Below are 17,206 nucleotides of genomic sequence, written 5' to 3'. Positions count from 1 at the left end.
AGCCTACATGGAGTCTCGTGGTTGACCTCTGCCCAGTGGGGGTGGAGAAAGCAGTTTTTTGGTGGGCTCCAGCCACCTTCCAGCACGTTTAATTGCATTTGACTAGTGCATCGCTATCAGTGACCCTCTGCTTTATTCTCATAGACCCACTGTTTGTAAAACATCTACGTTTATATTTCTAGACAGGTGTTTCTCTTTACTGTATGTTATTATTTTGATGTACATTAATGATCACCTCACTCCATCTCAGATATCCACTAAATGCTATGGAGAGTGTGTGCTGGTTATGTAGCCTGTGGGACACCAGGTCCCATTTGGGAAGGAAACTGGAAGGGCACTAGGACCCAGCAGGAAGGCTAGTTTTCAGAATTGGGAGCAAACACGAATATCTTGAGCTCTCTCGAGACCCGTAGTATGCCGGCATTGTTAAACAACGTGCTCAGAACGCCACTGTAGTCTGGAGTTTCCGACTTTTACCTGTGTGTAGGCACTGGAAACGGTTTGTATGATTACTTCAGCAAGTTTATTGATATGTGCACTGTGGTAGTTTTTCTGTGTAGAAGCTTAAAGGGTTGTTTCATTGATTCTGTAGCTGAAAGAAGTCTTGGTAGTTTGCCCTGCTTAAACAGTCAGAAAGATGAGATACAGGTAACTACTTTCAATTGTTAAGCAATGCTGCTGGGGGTTTTAATGTGTTTTATATACAATGGAATGGCTTAGCATTTGTTCTAGTCCCAAATGCTACAGTGTTAGTGCTTCTTATTGTGGGATATTTATTATTTTTAGTTAATTATGGAGGCTGGTGACTGAAGGAGAGCTTCCAGAGGGTGTCAGCAGTAACAGTTACTGAAATAACCTAAAAAGAGGTCATGGGTATGCCTATTTCACACAGTGCTTGCAAGAATCACTGGGGCTAAGGCTACAAGGCTATGGGTGCTAATATGGTTTACAGCTTAACTTTACTGGAGGTTTAGGCTGCTGCAGCATTTATATATATATATATATATATATATATATATATATATATATATATATACATATATTAAAGCAGCGAAAACATTAAGTTTAGTCATTTTTGTTTATATTTCTTGCTGGATACCTTACTATTTATGTTCTCTCTCAGTTGGAAGTGTCACATTTGTGTCATGTGGACTGTGTTTATCTGGCTGATTCTCCTTAACTCATCACTGAATCCACTAATATATGCTATTTTCCATCACTGGTTCAGAGCATCGGCTAAACATATTTTAACCTGTAGAATATTTGAAATCTCATCTTCTAGGCTTAATTTGTTTTGTGAATGTGTTTAATTTAACTGTGTACAACTGTGTTTAAGTGGGGTATAAGTGTGAGAGGGAACAAAGGACACACATGGGTATATATGCTAACACAGAAGACAAGGAACACCTGAGACTGATGAGAGGGCAGGGCTAGAAAACAAGAAACAGGTGAAGGCTGAAGACAGTGAACAAAACACGAAACTGAATAGAAAACTGAATTGTGGGACAAACAATGAGTGAATGGGAGACTACATCTAAAAGGGGAGGAGACAGAAAGAGGAGACAGGACATGAGGTGAGACATGAGACAGGACTACGGGCTGGACAGGAGACAGAACTACAGGCTGGACAAGAGAAAGAACATGAGATGAGATAGGACCAAACAAGTTTACAGTGACAGGGACTGCAACACTGACAGGAATGGACACCAAAAAACCAACTGAGACAGAAACAGGAGCACTAATGGTAATAGGCATGAACACATACACAACAACATTGACTGGAATAGGACTAGGAACTGGAGACTGAACTGACATGGGGAACTGGAAAGATGAGGAGAATAGTACTTGAACAGGGCACTGGGGCAACATCACTGAAGTGGGACGCTGAAAGGCCGATGCTGGAGCAGGGTGCAGGGAGGCCAGTACTGGAGTGTGATGCTGGGAGGCAAGCACTGGAGCCTGATGCTGCAAGGCTGGTGCTGGAGCGTGACAAAGGCTAAGCCACATTGACATCCTTGAGTACAGATTGAGTCATACCAACATTCAGTGACGTCACTGGGTGCAGACTGGGTCACACTAGCATCCGGCGGACCTGCAGCAAAATTATGAAGTGCAGATGCTCCTGCAGCAATGTCCTCAGAGGCAGGTGGGCCTGCAGCAACAACCTCAGAGGCAGGTGGGCCTGCATCGGTGTCTTTGGAGGCAGGTGGCTGCCTACTAGAAATCTCCAGAGCACAGTGTGGTTCAACAGGGGCTGTAAACATTCATTCATTCATTCATTCATTTCTTTCATCATCTGAAATGTCTTGATCCAGCTAGGGCCAAAGTAGCAGTAGGGAAAGCAAAGAATTCCAAATGACCCTGTTTCCCACAACTTCCTCCAGCTCATTCTGGGTGACCTTGAGTAGCTCCCAGGCCAACTTGTAGATATAATGCCTTCAGCAGATCCCAGGACAACCTCGAGGTCTCGTCCTTGTCAGCCGTGCCTGGTAAACCTCCAATGGGAGATGGCCAGCGGGCATCTCACTGAGATGCTCAAACCACCTCAAGTGGCTCCTCTCAATGTGGAGGAGTAGTGGCTCTACTTTAAGCTCCTCCCGATTGACCAGACTCCTCAATCTATCAAGTACTGTGTATCCTGTCACCCTGCAGAGAAAGCTAATTTCTGCTGCTTGTATCCATAATCTCATTCTTTCAGTCATTACTCAAAGGTCATGACCATAGGTGAAGGTTGGGATGTAGATGGACCAGTAAACAGAAAGTTTTGCCTCTTGGCTCAGCTCTCTTTTTACCACTACAGTTTGGTACAGTGACAGTTACTGGTGCCACCTGTCCAAGCCTGTGACTAGTCTCACAATCCCTCGTCTCATTACTTGTGAACAAGACCCCAAGATACTTAAACTCCTCCACCTGGGGTAGGTCCTCTTCCCTTACCAAGAGTGGGCATGCCATCCTTTTCTGGGCTAAGACCATGAACTCAGACTTGGAGGTGCTCATCCACATACCACACACTTTACACAGCTGCAGTGAGTGCCGGAGGCATCCATGTGATGTAGCCAAAAGGACAACATCCTACACAAAAAGCAGAGACACCACCTTACAACCTCCACACATAATGCCTTCCTGACCTTGGCTATGCCTTTACAACTTATCCATCAATATCACAAACAAAAATAGAAGTGGAGACAAGACACAACCTTGGCAGAGCCCAACACTCACATTGATTTTGACTTGATGTAGAGTATACAGACAAAGCTGTCACTGTGGGAGCACAAGTCAAGTCAAATTTATTTGTATAGCGCTTTTTACAACTGATGTTGTCACAAAGCAGCTTCACAGAAATCCAATTAAGGACAAAGTTTTAACATGAAATGTAAATCCTCCAGGTGAGCAAGCCAGTGGCGACAGTGGCAAGGAAAAACTCCCTCAGAGCTGGGGAAGAAATCTTGGGAGGAACCAAGGCTCACAAGAGGGGACACATTCTCCTCTGGTCAAACTACCTACAAAATTATTATACTACTAATTTTAATAGTAGTAGTAGTAGTAATAGTTAAGAGTCCACTTCAGTGTAGGGTGGGCAGCTAGTCCAAGGCAGGTGGCGGTAGCTGGGCAAGTGGCGGTGACTGGGGCGTGGGCAACTGGTCTGAAGCGGGTAGCAGGAGAGCTCGACAGACAATCATCCATCAGTGTCCGGCCGGACAGGTGGGCAGTCGTTTACTCGGAAAAAAGGTAGGGAGATGGAGTTAGTTTTGTTCTGTATGGGTGTATGTATAATAATATGTAAAACATTTCCAGAGTGTGGCTAATGACTCCGGCAGATCTGACTATAACAGCTTAACTAAAAGGAGAGAACCAAAAGGGCACACAGATATGGGAGCACCCTGAAACAATTTGGCACAGAGTTCGAATGGCCCAATAGTGGCCCTGGCACCCCATACACCTGGAGGACCTGGTTGTAAATCTTCTTCAAGTGCACAAAACACATGTAGACTGGGTTGGCAAACTCCCATGCCCACTTAATAATCAGTGCAAAGGTGAAAAGCTAGTCCATTGTTCCACAGCCAGGATGCAATATGCATTGTTCCTCCTCAATCCAAGTTTTGACTATTGGTTGGAGACTCTATTCCAGCACCTTGGCATAAGCTTTCCCAGGGAGGCTGAGCGGTATGATACCCCAGTAATTGGCACACACCCTCTGGTCCCCTTTCTTAAATATGTCAGTCCAAGGGTACTGTTCCCAAGGTCCATGCGACCTTGCAGAGGTATGTCAACCTACTTACCAACTACCTCAGTAACCTCCACCAGGGAAAAGGGGTCTGGCACTCCAGAGGCCTCTGGCCCTGACTCCAGTGACGAAGGCATGTCTCTTGGGTTTAGAAGTTCCTTAAAGTGCTCTTTCCATTGACCAGCTGTAAACAAAAAGTCAAAAATGTCCTTGGGAGGCAACTCGAAACTAAACATAGGGTGAAACAGTGTGATTGCAGCATTTTTTTGTTTCTTCTTCTTCTTGACCTAGGGGGGTCTTCCTCTAATACTAGGAAATCCCATCACAAGAAAAGCATCATTATCAGCCGCAGTGATGTCCTCCAGTGCAGCTGAGGAAGAAAACTCCAGCTTAGCACTGGGCAGCATAGCCTTAAACTGGGACAAGACACAAAAACCATCCTGAAGTCTGATCCTCTGTTTATGGGTCCATATACTTGGTGTACCAATTGGAGAGTCAGCATTCTGTAATGCGTAGGCTGGCAAGGCAGACAAGGAGGCAGGGTACAAGTGTGAGTGTCCTTTTAACTAACACAACAGCTCCTTAGTTTCAGTAAAGGCTAATATTACGTTACAGTATACAAGGACATTTTAGACAATTATTTGCTTCCAAGTTTGTGGCAGCAGTTTGGGGAAGGCCCAAGATGAGTCTGGTATGAAGGAACTCCAGTGGCCTGCACAGAGCACTAATAATAAAATAAATATAATAATAATAATAATAATAATAGTAACATTCTTAAACTCAAAGATGCTTTATGATTCTAAATAACAGCACAATAAAACCGAAAAATTGTAGAACCTTAACGAAAAGTGTCCCAGCTCGCAGCCTAGTCAAAAACTGCTGTTGTGGTGTGACATCTCTGAATTGAGGCTGAGTGAAACAGCTGTCATGGTGCACAGTCATCAATTTCAATCTACTGCAGTAAAAACAGTATAAGCTCCAGGCCTAATCAAATTCTGATGTCATGTTGCAAAGTCCCCAGCGCACAACCCAGTCAAACTCCTAGGCAGACTCTGTTACCACAGTTAGTGTCCTTGCAAATGGCCTAGTAAAACTACACTACCATGGTGAAAAGTAAAGTGTTCCACCTTGTGGGTTACTTAATCTCCACTGTCATGGTAAAAAGTGCTCTAGCTTACAACCTATTCAAACTTTGCTACCACTGTAAAAGTATCATGGCTAGCCGGTTATTCAAACTAAACCATTGCGATAAAAAGGTTTGCTAGTTAAATGGATAGTTAAACTCCACTACTGCAGTGGCTTGCACCCTAGAATCATTCTGCTACCACAGGGAAAAGTGTCCCGGCTTAAATTCATAAGAGCATTTCATATACAATCTTATCTAGAGCAACTTTTTGGATATGAGCAACACTTTTATAAGAAGTCAAAAACCTTTGAGTTTATCTGAAGGTGTTCCTGGACCTCACTGAACCCAAAACAACCCAACAATAGCAAATACTGAGCTTCTCTTGAGAAAAGGCAGATACAAGGCAACACCTTAGTTATACATCAGTAGAGTACCATTAGACCTCCTCTGTCTGAATCTTCTCACAGCAAGATCTGCTGGAAAGCAGCTTCAGAGAAATCTGTTTGGGACAAAACACATCAGACAGTGCTGTTCAAACAAACGGCTTCTCTCTGCGCCCTCAAGACTGCATGGACACTACCAGCAAGGAAAAGAGAGATAACATTTGTTTCTTAACCAGGGACTCATGATACACTAAATTTGATATCATCATGAAATCTTGCACACCAGTGCATGACGGCCTCACAAACAGATGTTGTCCTTTCTACCACTCTTGTAAATTTTTAGCAGTTTTACTCACTATATCTCACCAAATGCTTATGCTACACTCAATGACCTGTACACATACAAGAAAACAGCTACCTGAACACACTCAGTGGTAACATCTCACACCACCGCTGTCAACAATCCTGATTTAGTAAGATTTTTAAAATGTTACATTTCAAACCAAATCACAACTATTTGATCTAATTTCTGTGACATACAGCCATTTCGGTTTGCACTGAGGTTTTTGGCTTTGTCCCCTTTTCAGCAGATGATTCCCAATGGAAATAATAAAGTAGTTCTGAATATTAGATGAGTGACTGTTGTAATGGACCAACAAGCCAATCATATATCAGTGGGCAGACATATGCTTAGGTATAAAGAGACATGACAAAAGGCAAATCTCCCAGTTGAGCATTACTGAACTCCACAGGTGGATCAGTCCCAGTTGGCAGATCTGCATACAGATGAATAACACAGAGTATCAGCACAACATCACAGTTCAATACTGCTTTCCTGACAGTACTGCATCTTGCAGAAAGGAAGTTCAAACAGGCCCTGCTTATATGTTATTGTTCATTTTTCTCTCATGTGTATCTGTGTGCACTGTGTTTCTGAACCTGCTGGTGATCATCTCCATCTCTCACTTCAAGCAGCTCCACACTCCCACCAACCTGCTCATCCTCTCTCTGTCTGTGGCGGATCTACTTGTGGGATTGATTGTTATGCCAGTGAAAGTAATGAGGCTGATTGACTCTTGTTGGTATCTTGGAATAGTGGCATGCATTGTTTCTGAAATAATCATTGGCCTTTCGATGTTTGCATCTCTCAGTAGTTTAATTTTCATTGCAGTTGATCGGTACATTGCTGTCAGTGACCCTCTTCTGTATTCCAGTAGAATCACAGTTTGTAAAATGTCTGTATTCATATTCCTTGGCTGGTCTTTCTCTCTGTTTTATATTGTAATTTATTTTTACTTTAATAATCATCTTCTGCCGTCTCAGATTTACATTAGATGTTATGGTGAGTGTGTAGTATTTCTAAAATATTCTTGGTTGGTTATTGACCTGGTGATTTTTTTTCTAGTCCCCTGCTCCGTTATACTGATCTTGTACTCAATTATTTTTAATGTGGCAAGACGACAAGCCAAAGCTGTTAGAGCTGTCATGAATATAATCTCACAAAAAGTTTCAAGCTCTTCTCAAATCAAAGCTGCAAAAACACTAGGAATTGTAATATTTGTTTATCTTGCTTGCTGGATACCTTATTATGTAAGCTCTCTGTCAGTTGAAAGTGTTACGTCTTTGTCGATGGTGTGGACTGTGTTTGGGTGGCTAATATGCATTAACTCCTCTGTGAATCCATTAATTTATGCCATAGTCTACCCATGGTTTAGAGAATCAGCTAAGTATATTTTATCATGTAGAATATTCGAATCCTCATCTTCAAGGTTTAATTTGCTTCCCCAGCATTTTTAACTTCAGACTGGATTCCTGCTGAAAAACCACTTCACAGTTATTATGCCCAGATTTAGGACATATTCTTAGACAAAGCATAGAAACTACTTTTGCTTTATTATTGTAGATTTAGACTGCTTTACACAGCACTGTTAAATGTGATTTTCTAATATTTAATAGAACTAATGATGGATAATAAATAATAATGAAGGAAAGGCAAAGATGATTTTACTTTACAGCCAACTGTGGGAGATAAATGCCTTGCTTTTGATCCCTCAGACTGCCTTTTAATGTCTAAGTAAGATTTTAAATTTTCTGATTAGAGTTCCGAGTTTAAAGTTATGTAAGACATGTTTATCAGATCTGATGTGCTTATTTGAAATTGTACTTTTTGTTGCTAAAGTCTTATTAATGCTATTTGTAAACCATATATATATATATATATATAGGGATGAATAAAGGATCACAAGGTCATTCACCTTCTGCATAAATTTATGGCCAAGAATCAAACCCATGCCTTCTTGCTGTGAGGTAATAGTGCTACCACTGTGCCACCCTACAACAATCTCCCAAAAAAAAACACATTCAATGCAGGGTTACAGGTATATGTCTAGCTTGGGGATGGTGTTGAGACTGAGGTTATCTACACAAAACTGGCAAGTACCGTGTTTCTTAACCAACACAGCTGCTTCTGCTCAGGGGCTACTAGATGATAGACTAGATTGCAATATATGCAGCCTGCACCAATGCGTCAAATGGTCAACCATGTAGTTGTCAGTGTGGGGCTGAACATATGGGGGCATCTTGTGGCATTAGGGCAGGGATGTCAAACTGGGGATCGTCCGAGCCAAAGTGCTGTGGAGATTAGAGTTTACCCTCACCTAACACTCTGAATTCAGTTCATGAAGGCCTTGCTAATTAGCTGATGAGCTGAATGAGGTGTGTTAAATGAGGCAGTGTGCTGAATCCATTGATTCTCAATCCAGTGCTGGCAACAACTTCAATAGACTATTATTATACACACCCACCACACTCACCTGCTATCAGCTGGCCACCAATGTAAGTAGTGATGTAAAACTGAATTTCAGATGATTGATGGAAAGGACAAACTAGCTATTCATATGTCAAGAGGTATACGTTCATATGTTTCATATGTTTAGTTTTGAGGTATAAAACACAAAAAGCCAAATCTCTCAATTCAACACTGGATGACACAACCAGATCGTGTCCTGCTGGCAGATCTGCATTTGAGATGAGTGACTGAGTATAAAGGACAATGTAGCCACTCGTATGTCAGTGGGAGGATTCATGCTTAGGTATAAAGTAGCATACCACAAGGGCAAATTTAACAGTTCAACATTACTGAACAACACAGTTTAAATTGGAGATTTATATTTATTTCAGGTGGAAAATAAATGTAGATTATAAATAAATGTAGAAAATAGATTGATCAAAGCATCTCAGTTTAATACTGCTTTCCTGAAAACAACTTATCTTGTAGAAAAGAAATGTAAACAGGCCCTTTGAATATATTGTTCATTTTTCTCTCATGTGTATCTGTGTGCACAGTGTTTCTGAAACTTCTGGTGATCATCTCAGTCTCTCACTTCAAGCAGTACTTCAAACAGAGTTTCCTTGTACTGGAAATTAAACACTATGCATTAAAAGGTGAGGGAAAAAAAAAAACACTTTACTAAACATTAACAAATACAGTGGACTATATAATCAAAGTCCATTATTTACACACTGTTTGCTTTATTTGTAGTTTTAGAATATATTAGACAACACTATAAAACATGGTGTATTCAAATTTCATAGGAAAAATAATGATAGTGGTGAGGCAAAGATGTTTAGCCTTCAGGTCAGTTGAAGTCTTTAATCACTCAGATGACCTTAATATCTTTGTCATTATATTTCCTGTTAAGAGTAAGAGTTTACAACATTTTGAATGATGAAAGACATTTATTGAATCTGGTCTGTTTGTGTAATTTTATTTTGTGTGGTATAAGGCATTCAATCTTATTAATATTCTCTGTAAAACTTAAATATCCATAAACAATTATTTAAATGTTATATTTCTAAAAAGCTTTAGCACTTAGAAATGACAATTTGAAACCAGATAAAAATACATAAATCAACACCATATAGGGAACAACTTTGTTTTACTTTCAATTATAATATTTACTGCAGTTTGATCTATTTTTAGTTAGAAAAACCAACAGTTGTCAATTCATAATTTTGTCACCTAAGCATTTTCTTTGACATGTGATACAAATGCCACAAATCCCACCTATTATTATGGCCTTGAGGAAATATAATAGATCACAGTGGAGGTACAGTATGCCATTCACCAGGAGGGGGCCTGGATGGTGCAGTTGAAGAGATGGTGGATCTGGGTCAAAGAAATCAAATTCCCAGAAATTCCAGCACTAATAGGCACTCACCATGCACACCTGCTGGGCTTAGCTTAAAAGCCCACACCAGCAACAATTCACTGTCACAACTTTTTACACAGGGCTTATGACTGTGTAATCAATCTTCTCTTTGGCTCCACACCACCAAAGGCCTGACTGTTTGCATTCTCACCTCCCAGGTGCACCGCTATGGATGCTTACATTCAAGAGGCCCTGGAGTCAGGGTTTATTAAGTCACCATCTTCGTCCACTGGGCCAAGGTTCTTCTTTATCAGCAAGAAGTATGGGGGGCTCTGCTCCTGCATCAATTACCAGGAGCTAAATGCCATCATGGTAAAAGGCTGCTATCCCCTGCCCCTAATGTAGACGGTCTTTGAAGCATTACAGAAGGTGTCCATTTTCACCAAGATTCTTACTAACTAACTTAATCCACATAAGGCAAGACAACCTTCATCACCCTCTTTTATGAGTATTGGGCAATGCCCTTTGGCCTCATGAATGTGCCAGGTCTTCAAACGCTTCATAAACAAGGTGTTGAGAGAGGCCCTGGAAAAAATATGTATATGTCTACCTCAACGATACACTCATCTACAGTTGGTCACTTGAGGAACATGTAGGACACATCAGGCGGGTTCTTCAATTGCTCCTTGAGAATCGTCTCTTACCCAGAAGACCCCAGATTATTTTTCTACCTTAATCACATACTACATACTAAGTAAGTACTTTGCCACATGTGCCTAAACTTGCACACAGCTATATAGATGTTAAGCATGTTCCTCAGTGCTCAGCTAAGACTGTCATGAGGAAAACAAAAACAAAAAATCTGAAAATGCACATAATAAATTGTAATGAATTCCATATTGATATGTATATTACTACACAGTTTTATCCCTAACTGATTATCAGCACAAACATGGAGTCCTGAAGTCAATTAAACTGTTAATTGGTAAAACATGTATCTGTCACTTGATAAGGTAGCATCTTGTGTTATCTAGGTGTTCCTTCCTAGGTGTGGTGTGTAAACATAGATAAATAGTAAGATGAACTCCATTCATAAGTCTGCAAGTGCATTTTTTTTTCCTTTTTAATATCATCTTCCAAAGACATAAAAACTACTTGAACTCCACAATTCTGTGATGGCCGTAAAGGCCCTGTCTCTTAGCCTAGTCAAGCTCTGGTGCAAAGTCCCAAACTCCGTTACCGTGTCCTAGCCAAACTGTGTTACCGTGGTGAAAAATGCCTCTGCTCCCATACTAGTCAAACTCTGATACTATGGTGGTATTTGTCCCAGCTCGAAGCCTAGTCCAGCTCCATTACCACAGTAATAAGTGTCTCTGCTCACAGTCTATTCAAAATCTGTTAACAAGATGATAATGTCCTAGCTCGCAGCCTAGACAAACTCTGTTATCATGGTGATAAACGATCCAGTTCGCAGCCTAGTCAAACTCAGTTACAGCTCACAGCTTTATCAAACTCCATTACTATGGTGCAAAATCCCATCTAAAACTCGTCTATTTGCAGAAAGGAAAACTACTTTGTGCAAGACAAACACATCTGTCAAGACAGGCACAGTGGAATGTATTGATACTTTTTTTCTTCTTCTAATAACAATAATATATATACCAATCAGGCATAACATTATGACCACCTCCTTGTGTCTACGCTGATTGTCCATTTTATCAGGTCCACTTAATATAGATGCACTTCTACAATTACAGACTGCAGTCCATCTGTTTCTCTGCATGCTTTGTTATACAGATCCTCTCCTCCATAACCTAAAGGCGCTCCGCTAGGCCATACTGAATGATGTCCTCAGGAGGCGGAAGTGGAGGGGGTAGTTGCCACTCAGGTGCTTCCTCCTGGCCAACTAAACTCTCCTCCTCATCCGACACGATGTACAGGTGGCTCAAAGTGTCAATGATCTCAATGAAGTCATCTCTTTGGGTGACGAATAGTCCAGCTGTGAAATCTAGTAGTGGCGATGTCTCAGCCCCATCTCTGACCGCAGGGTTGCCATAGCACACAAGACACAGACACAAACACAGTTAGCACCAACAGCAATAACCCAGATGGTCCCTGTTCGGGCACCACTTTGTAATGATTTGCCTAGAGAACCCACTAGGTAATTAGCTACAAAACGAATGAGGGGGATACCATCTGGGATGATGTAAACGCTATGGTGTTCAGTGATATATTGAGGCAGCCAAAGAGGTGAGTAATGTGACCAACAGAGCCACAATGAAACAGGAAGTATCTGAGACAATTTTTATCTAAATGTAGAAAACACAATAGAGACTTGATGAAATGTTGCTTGGGCACTTCCCTGAATAAAACCCCATTCTTAAAAACAAAGCGAATCCGGTCTTGCCTCACTTTTGGGTTTTTGGCCTCTTCTCATAGTGGCTGGAGGGTATCATCTACCTCCTGCTCCTTGGTGAGTTCTGCCTAGTCTACTGGCAAGTCCTCCACTACAGCCCTGGCTACCTGGTAGGTGGCCAGCCTACCCTCCCCCTGCCTGGTGTGGATACGGGAGAGAGTGTCCGGCACAATGTACTTTCCTTTGTGGTAACGGATGGAGAAATTGAAGCCTTGCAGCCATATGGTCCACTGGGTCAACCTCGAAAATGGTTTAGGGTGGTTAAAAACCCAGGTGAGCGCAGCATGGTCTGTGACTACCTGGAAGTGCCATCCCTCCAGGTACGCCCTCCACTTCTCGACGGCCCACACAACAGTGAGGCACTCCTTCTCTGATGTGGAGTAATTTCTTTCTGGCCCTCGCAGGAGTCTTGAGGCATAAGCAATGACATGCTCTTGCTCATTGATTTCCTGGGAAAGTACAGCACCAAGTCCCACCTCACTGGCATCAGTTTGAAGTTGGAAAGGTTTATTGAAGTCTGGGGAAATCAGGACTGGTGCACCTGCTTGATGTCCTCGAAAGCTTTCGTACACTCCTCAGACCATGCCCAGGTTCTTGCACAGCGGCTCTTTCAGTGAAGTGTGGAATGAACTGGTGGTACCACCCTGCCATCCCCAAGAACCTCTGCACCTCTTTGACAGACTGAGGTTGAGGAAAGTCCTGCACTACCTCCACTTTACTGGGCTTTGTGCTTATGCCCTCCCTGGAGACCACGTGACCCAGAAAAGGTGAGAGATGTTTGCAGCAGGTTGCACTTTTTCAGGTTTAGCATTAGTCCTGCTTGATAGAGACGCTCAAACACTTCTTGGAGATGGTGGAAATGTTGCTGGACCGAGGAGTAGACAACAATGTCATCTATATAGATGAAGCATGCCTTCCCCTTCAGCTCTCTTAAAACTGTCTCCATCAGGTGCTGAAATCTCACGGCAGTGTTCTTGAGACCGAAAGGACGGACCAGGAATTCATATAACCCCTTGCATGTGATGAACGCCGACTTCTGGATACTGTCTCTCTCCAGTGTGACCTGCCAGTACCCACTCCTAAGGTCGAGGGTACTGAAAATGGTTGCACCATGAAGGGACTCTAGGATCTCCTGTACCTGTGGCATTGGGTACCCATCAAGGAGGGTTTTGGTGTTCAGTTGGCGATAGTCCACACAGAACCTCGTGCCTCGATCCTTCTTGGGCACCAGAACTACAAGAGCGGCCCATGGGAAGGTGGATGGTCGGATTATGCCTTTTCTGATAATATCCTCTATTTCCCCCTTGATGAACTATTGTTTCCCTACTGACACTTGGTAGGGCCTTTGATGGATAGGGAGTTCATCAATGGTGGTGATACGATGGAGAACCTTTGTTATTCGTCCCAGCTTGGTGGAGCACACCGATGGCCATTGGTGTAACAGATTTCGCAGCTGTTGCTTGTGATGGTCCGAAGCATCAGCCTTAGCTACCAGACATTCTACCTGTCGTTGTAACTCTATGTCAGCAGCTATTCTGACTGGATGGGCAACATAGAGATGCATGTTGACCGTAGGTGGTTGTTCATTGTTGAAGGTGTCAGCTATGTAGAATTGGGCCGAGAAACATCCTGGCAGGCAGTATGTGGCATTCTGGAAATTGATGTTGAGGCCAAATGAGTGGAGGAAATCCAGACCAGCGATGAGTGGAAATGCCAAGTCCATATGACCCATGATGTAAAATGAATGGTGCATGCGGTGGGTATGTAGCTGACAATCAAACTCCACCAGGCTTTTGGCAACTCGGGCCTGCCCGTCGGGCGAGTAGAAAGTTTTGCTCTCCGCATGGTCTCCACACCTCCTTCTTCCCCTTTAATGCTTTCCACAGAGACTCCTGCATCATAGAATAGGTACTGCCAGTATCAACCATGGCTGTGACCTTCTGACCTCTGACGATTAGCGGCAGTGTTAGCATCCCAACTGGAGATGGAGCAGGTTGGAGTATGCTGGTGTGAGTGGGTTCTGACCTGAGCCTTTCCTTGGAGATCTGGAGCCTTTCCCCTGCAGCATCCTGCTGTACCTGGTTCCAGTAATTCTTTGCAGTGGTCGGGTCCCTCTCCACCAGTGTTCAGACACTCACCAACTCATCCACTGTCTTAATCGTCCCCCTCAGTAGACTTGCCAGCCGAGGATTGCAGTTCCTCAGAATCCCTCTCAGTCAAGTCAAGTCAAATTTATTTGTATAGTGCTTTTTACAACTGATGTCACAAAGCAGCTTCACAGAAATCCATTAAGGACAAAGTTTTAACATGAAATGTAAATCCTCCAGGTGAGCAAGCCAGTGGTGACAGTGGCAAGGAAAAACTCCCTCAGAGCTGGGGAAGAAACCTTGGGAGGAACCAAGGCTCACAAGAGGGGACCCATCCTCCTCTGGTCAAACTACCTACAAAATTATTATACTACTAATATTAATAGTAGTAGTAGTAGTAGTGGTAGTAATAGTTAGGAGTGGGTAGGGTGGGGAGCTAGTCCAAGGCAGGTGGCAGTAGCTGGGCAAGTGGTGGTGACTGGGGCGTGGGCAACTGGTCTGAAGCGGGTAGCAGGAGAGCTCGACAGACAATCATCCATCAGTGTCCGGCCGGACAGGTGGGCAGTCGTTTACTCGGAAAAAAGGTAGGGAGATGGAGTTAGTTTTGTTCTGTATGGGTGTATGTATAATAATATGTAAAACATTTCCAGAGTGTTGCTAACGACTCCGGCAGATCTGACTATAACAGCTTAACTAAAAGGAGAGAACCAAAAGGGCACACAGACACGGGAGCACCCTGAGACAATCTGGCATCCCTCCGCTCCACCTTCCACAAACGTAGTGATCGCGTGTGAGCGGCGGGACGACAGCACCAGCGTCTCAGTTTACTATAATTCCCTGCGTCCATGGACCCCTGGATCTGCTGCCTTTTTATAAGGGGAAACACTAACTACCAAAAGCTAAACTAAACAAGTGAGTTTTCAGCCTAGATTTGAAGATTGCGACTGAGTCTGTGTCCCGAACATTTTCTGGAAGATCATTCCAGAGTTTGGGGGCTTTATAAGAAAAGGCTCTTCCCCCAGATGAAACCTTCTGAGTTCTGGGAACTATTTAAAGCCAGCACTCTGTGATCTGAGTAATCGTGGTGGCTCGTAATGGGAAATAAGGTCTTGTAGGTACTCAGGAGCGAGCCCATGTAGGGCTTTATCTGTCAATAAAATAATTTTGTAATCAATACAGAATTTAACAGGCAGCCAATGGAGTGATGATAGAACTGGACTGATATGATCAAACTTTCTAGTTTTAGTGAGAACCCTGGCTGCAGCATTTTGAACTAGTTGAAGTTTACTTAAATTCCTGCTGGTGCATCCTGATAGTAGTGCGTTACAATAGTCTAGCCTTGAAGTAATAAAGGCATGTACTAATGTTTCTGCATCATGCAGCGATAAGGCATTTCTTATTCTGGCGATATTGTGAAGATGTACAAAAGCTGTCCTAGTGATGCTGCCTATGTGTTGATCGAATGATAAATCTGGATCAAGTATGACACCAAGATTTTTTGCTGCTGAACCAGGTGTAACTGGGAAGTCAGCGAGATTTAAAGTTAAATCTGATAATTTATTTCTTGCCACTTTTGGACCCAGAAAAAGAACCTCTGTTTTGTTACTGTTTAGAAGGAGGAAGTTACACAACATCCAACCTTTCACATCTTTTACACAGTCCTCTATTTTCTTTAGCCTGTATTTGTCATCAGGCTTGGCTGATATCTACAACTGCGTAACAGTGAAAGTTAATGCCATGGTTACTTATAACTGTGCCTAACGGTAACATGTATAATGTAAATAATAATGGTCCTAAAATAGAGCCTTGCGGAATTCCAAATCTTAATTGTGAATAATTGGAAAGTCATTTACCTTTACGGACTGATAACGTTCCATTAAGTAAGATTTGAACCATGATAGGGCTGTCCCTGTGATTCCAACCATGTTTTCTAACCTTTCTAGGAGAATATTGTGGTCTATCGTATCAAAAGCTGTGCTGAGGTCAAGTAGCACCAACAGGGATATGTAGCCTTGATCAGAGACAAGAAGAAGATCATTTGTTATCTTAACTAGAGCTGTCTCAGTGCTGTGATGTGGCCTGAATCCAGATTGGAATTTTTCATATATGTAGTTCTTATGTAGATATGAACTAAGTTGTTGGGCTACAGCTTTTTCTAAGATCTTAGATATAAATGGTAGGTTAGAAATAGGCCGGTAATTAGACAATACACTAGCATCAAGGTTTGGTTTCTTGATCAGAGGCTTAATAACTGCTAGTTTAAAAGCTCTGGGTACATGGCCCAGGCTAAGGGACGAGTTTACTATAGTTAAAAGAGGATTAATGATAACTGGTAGCACTTCTTTGAGTAATTTTGAGGGAATTGCATCAAGTGTGCAGGTTGTGCAATTTGCAGAGGAGATAATCTTCTCTAGTTCTAGCTGTGGGAGTGGGTAGAAAGTTTCAAGCCTTTCTTCTGCAACTATGTTATGTTTTATATCAGCCATGTCAGATGACAGCCAAGTTGGATTTAATACTGTGGGTTGAATTTGCTGTCTAATATTTTCGATTTTATTATTAAAAAAGTCCATAAAAACTTCACTGGTGAGAGTCGCCGGAATTTGTGGTTCAATACCTGCCTGATTTTTTGTAATTCTGGAAATCGATTTTGTAATTCTCAATCCAAGGTTATGAAACACTGCTATACAGTATTATTATAAACAAAATTGCCACCCCTAACATGGTGTCAGCTGACATCACTGTAATGATGTAATGTTAAAAGTCAGATGAGTGACTGATTAAAAGGGACAAACTAGCCATTCATGTGTCAGTGGGAGGA

The 17,206-nt window shown here is 42.3% G+C and overlaps 1 protein-coding gene across 1 annotated transcript; it reads left to right on the top strand.

Moving 5' to 3' along the window:
• Positions 1-6,520: 6,520 nt before the first annotated feature.
• Positions 6,521-7,531, top strand: LOC118825033 (trace amine-associated receptor 13c-like). The gene has a single exon (XM_036595532.1). It carries the CDS (start codon positions 6,521-6,523, stop codon positions 7,529-7,531), a length of 1,011 nt encoding a protein of 336 aa, XP_036451425.1.
• Positions 7,532-17,206: the final 9,675 nt, after the last annotated feature.

Source organism: Colossoma macropomum, unplaced genomic scaffold (assembly GCF_904425465.1).
Source record: "Colossoma macropomum unplaced genomic scaffold, Colossoma_macropomum, whole genome shotgun sequence".
NCBI classification, from domain to species: domain Eukaryota; kingdom Metazoa; phylum Chordata; class Actinopteri; order Characiformes; family Serrasalmidae; genus Colossoma; species Colossoma macropomum.
This window is presented reverse-complemented; position numbering and strand designations above follow the sequence as displayed.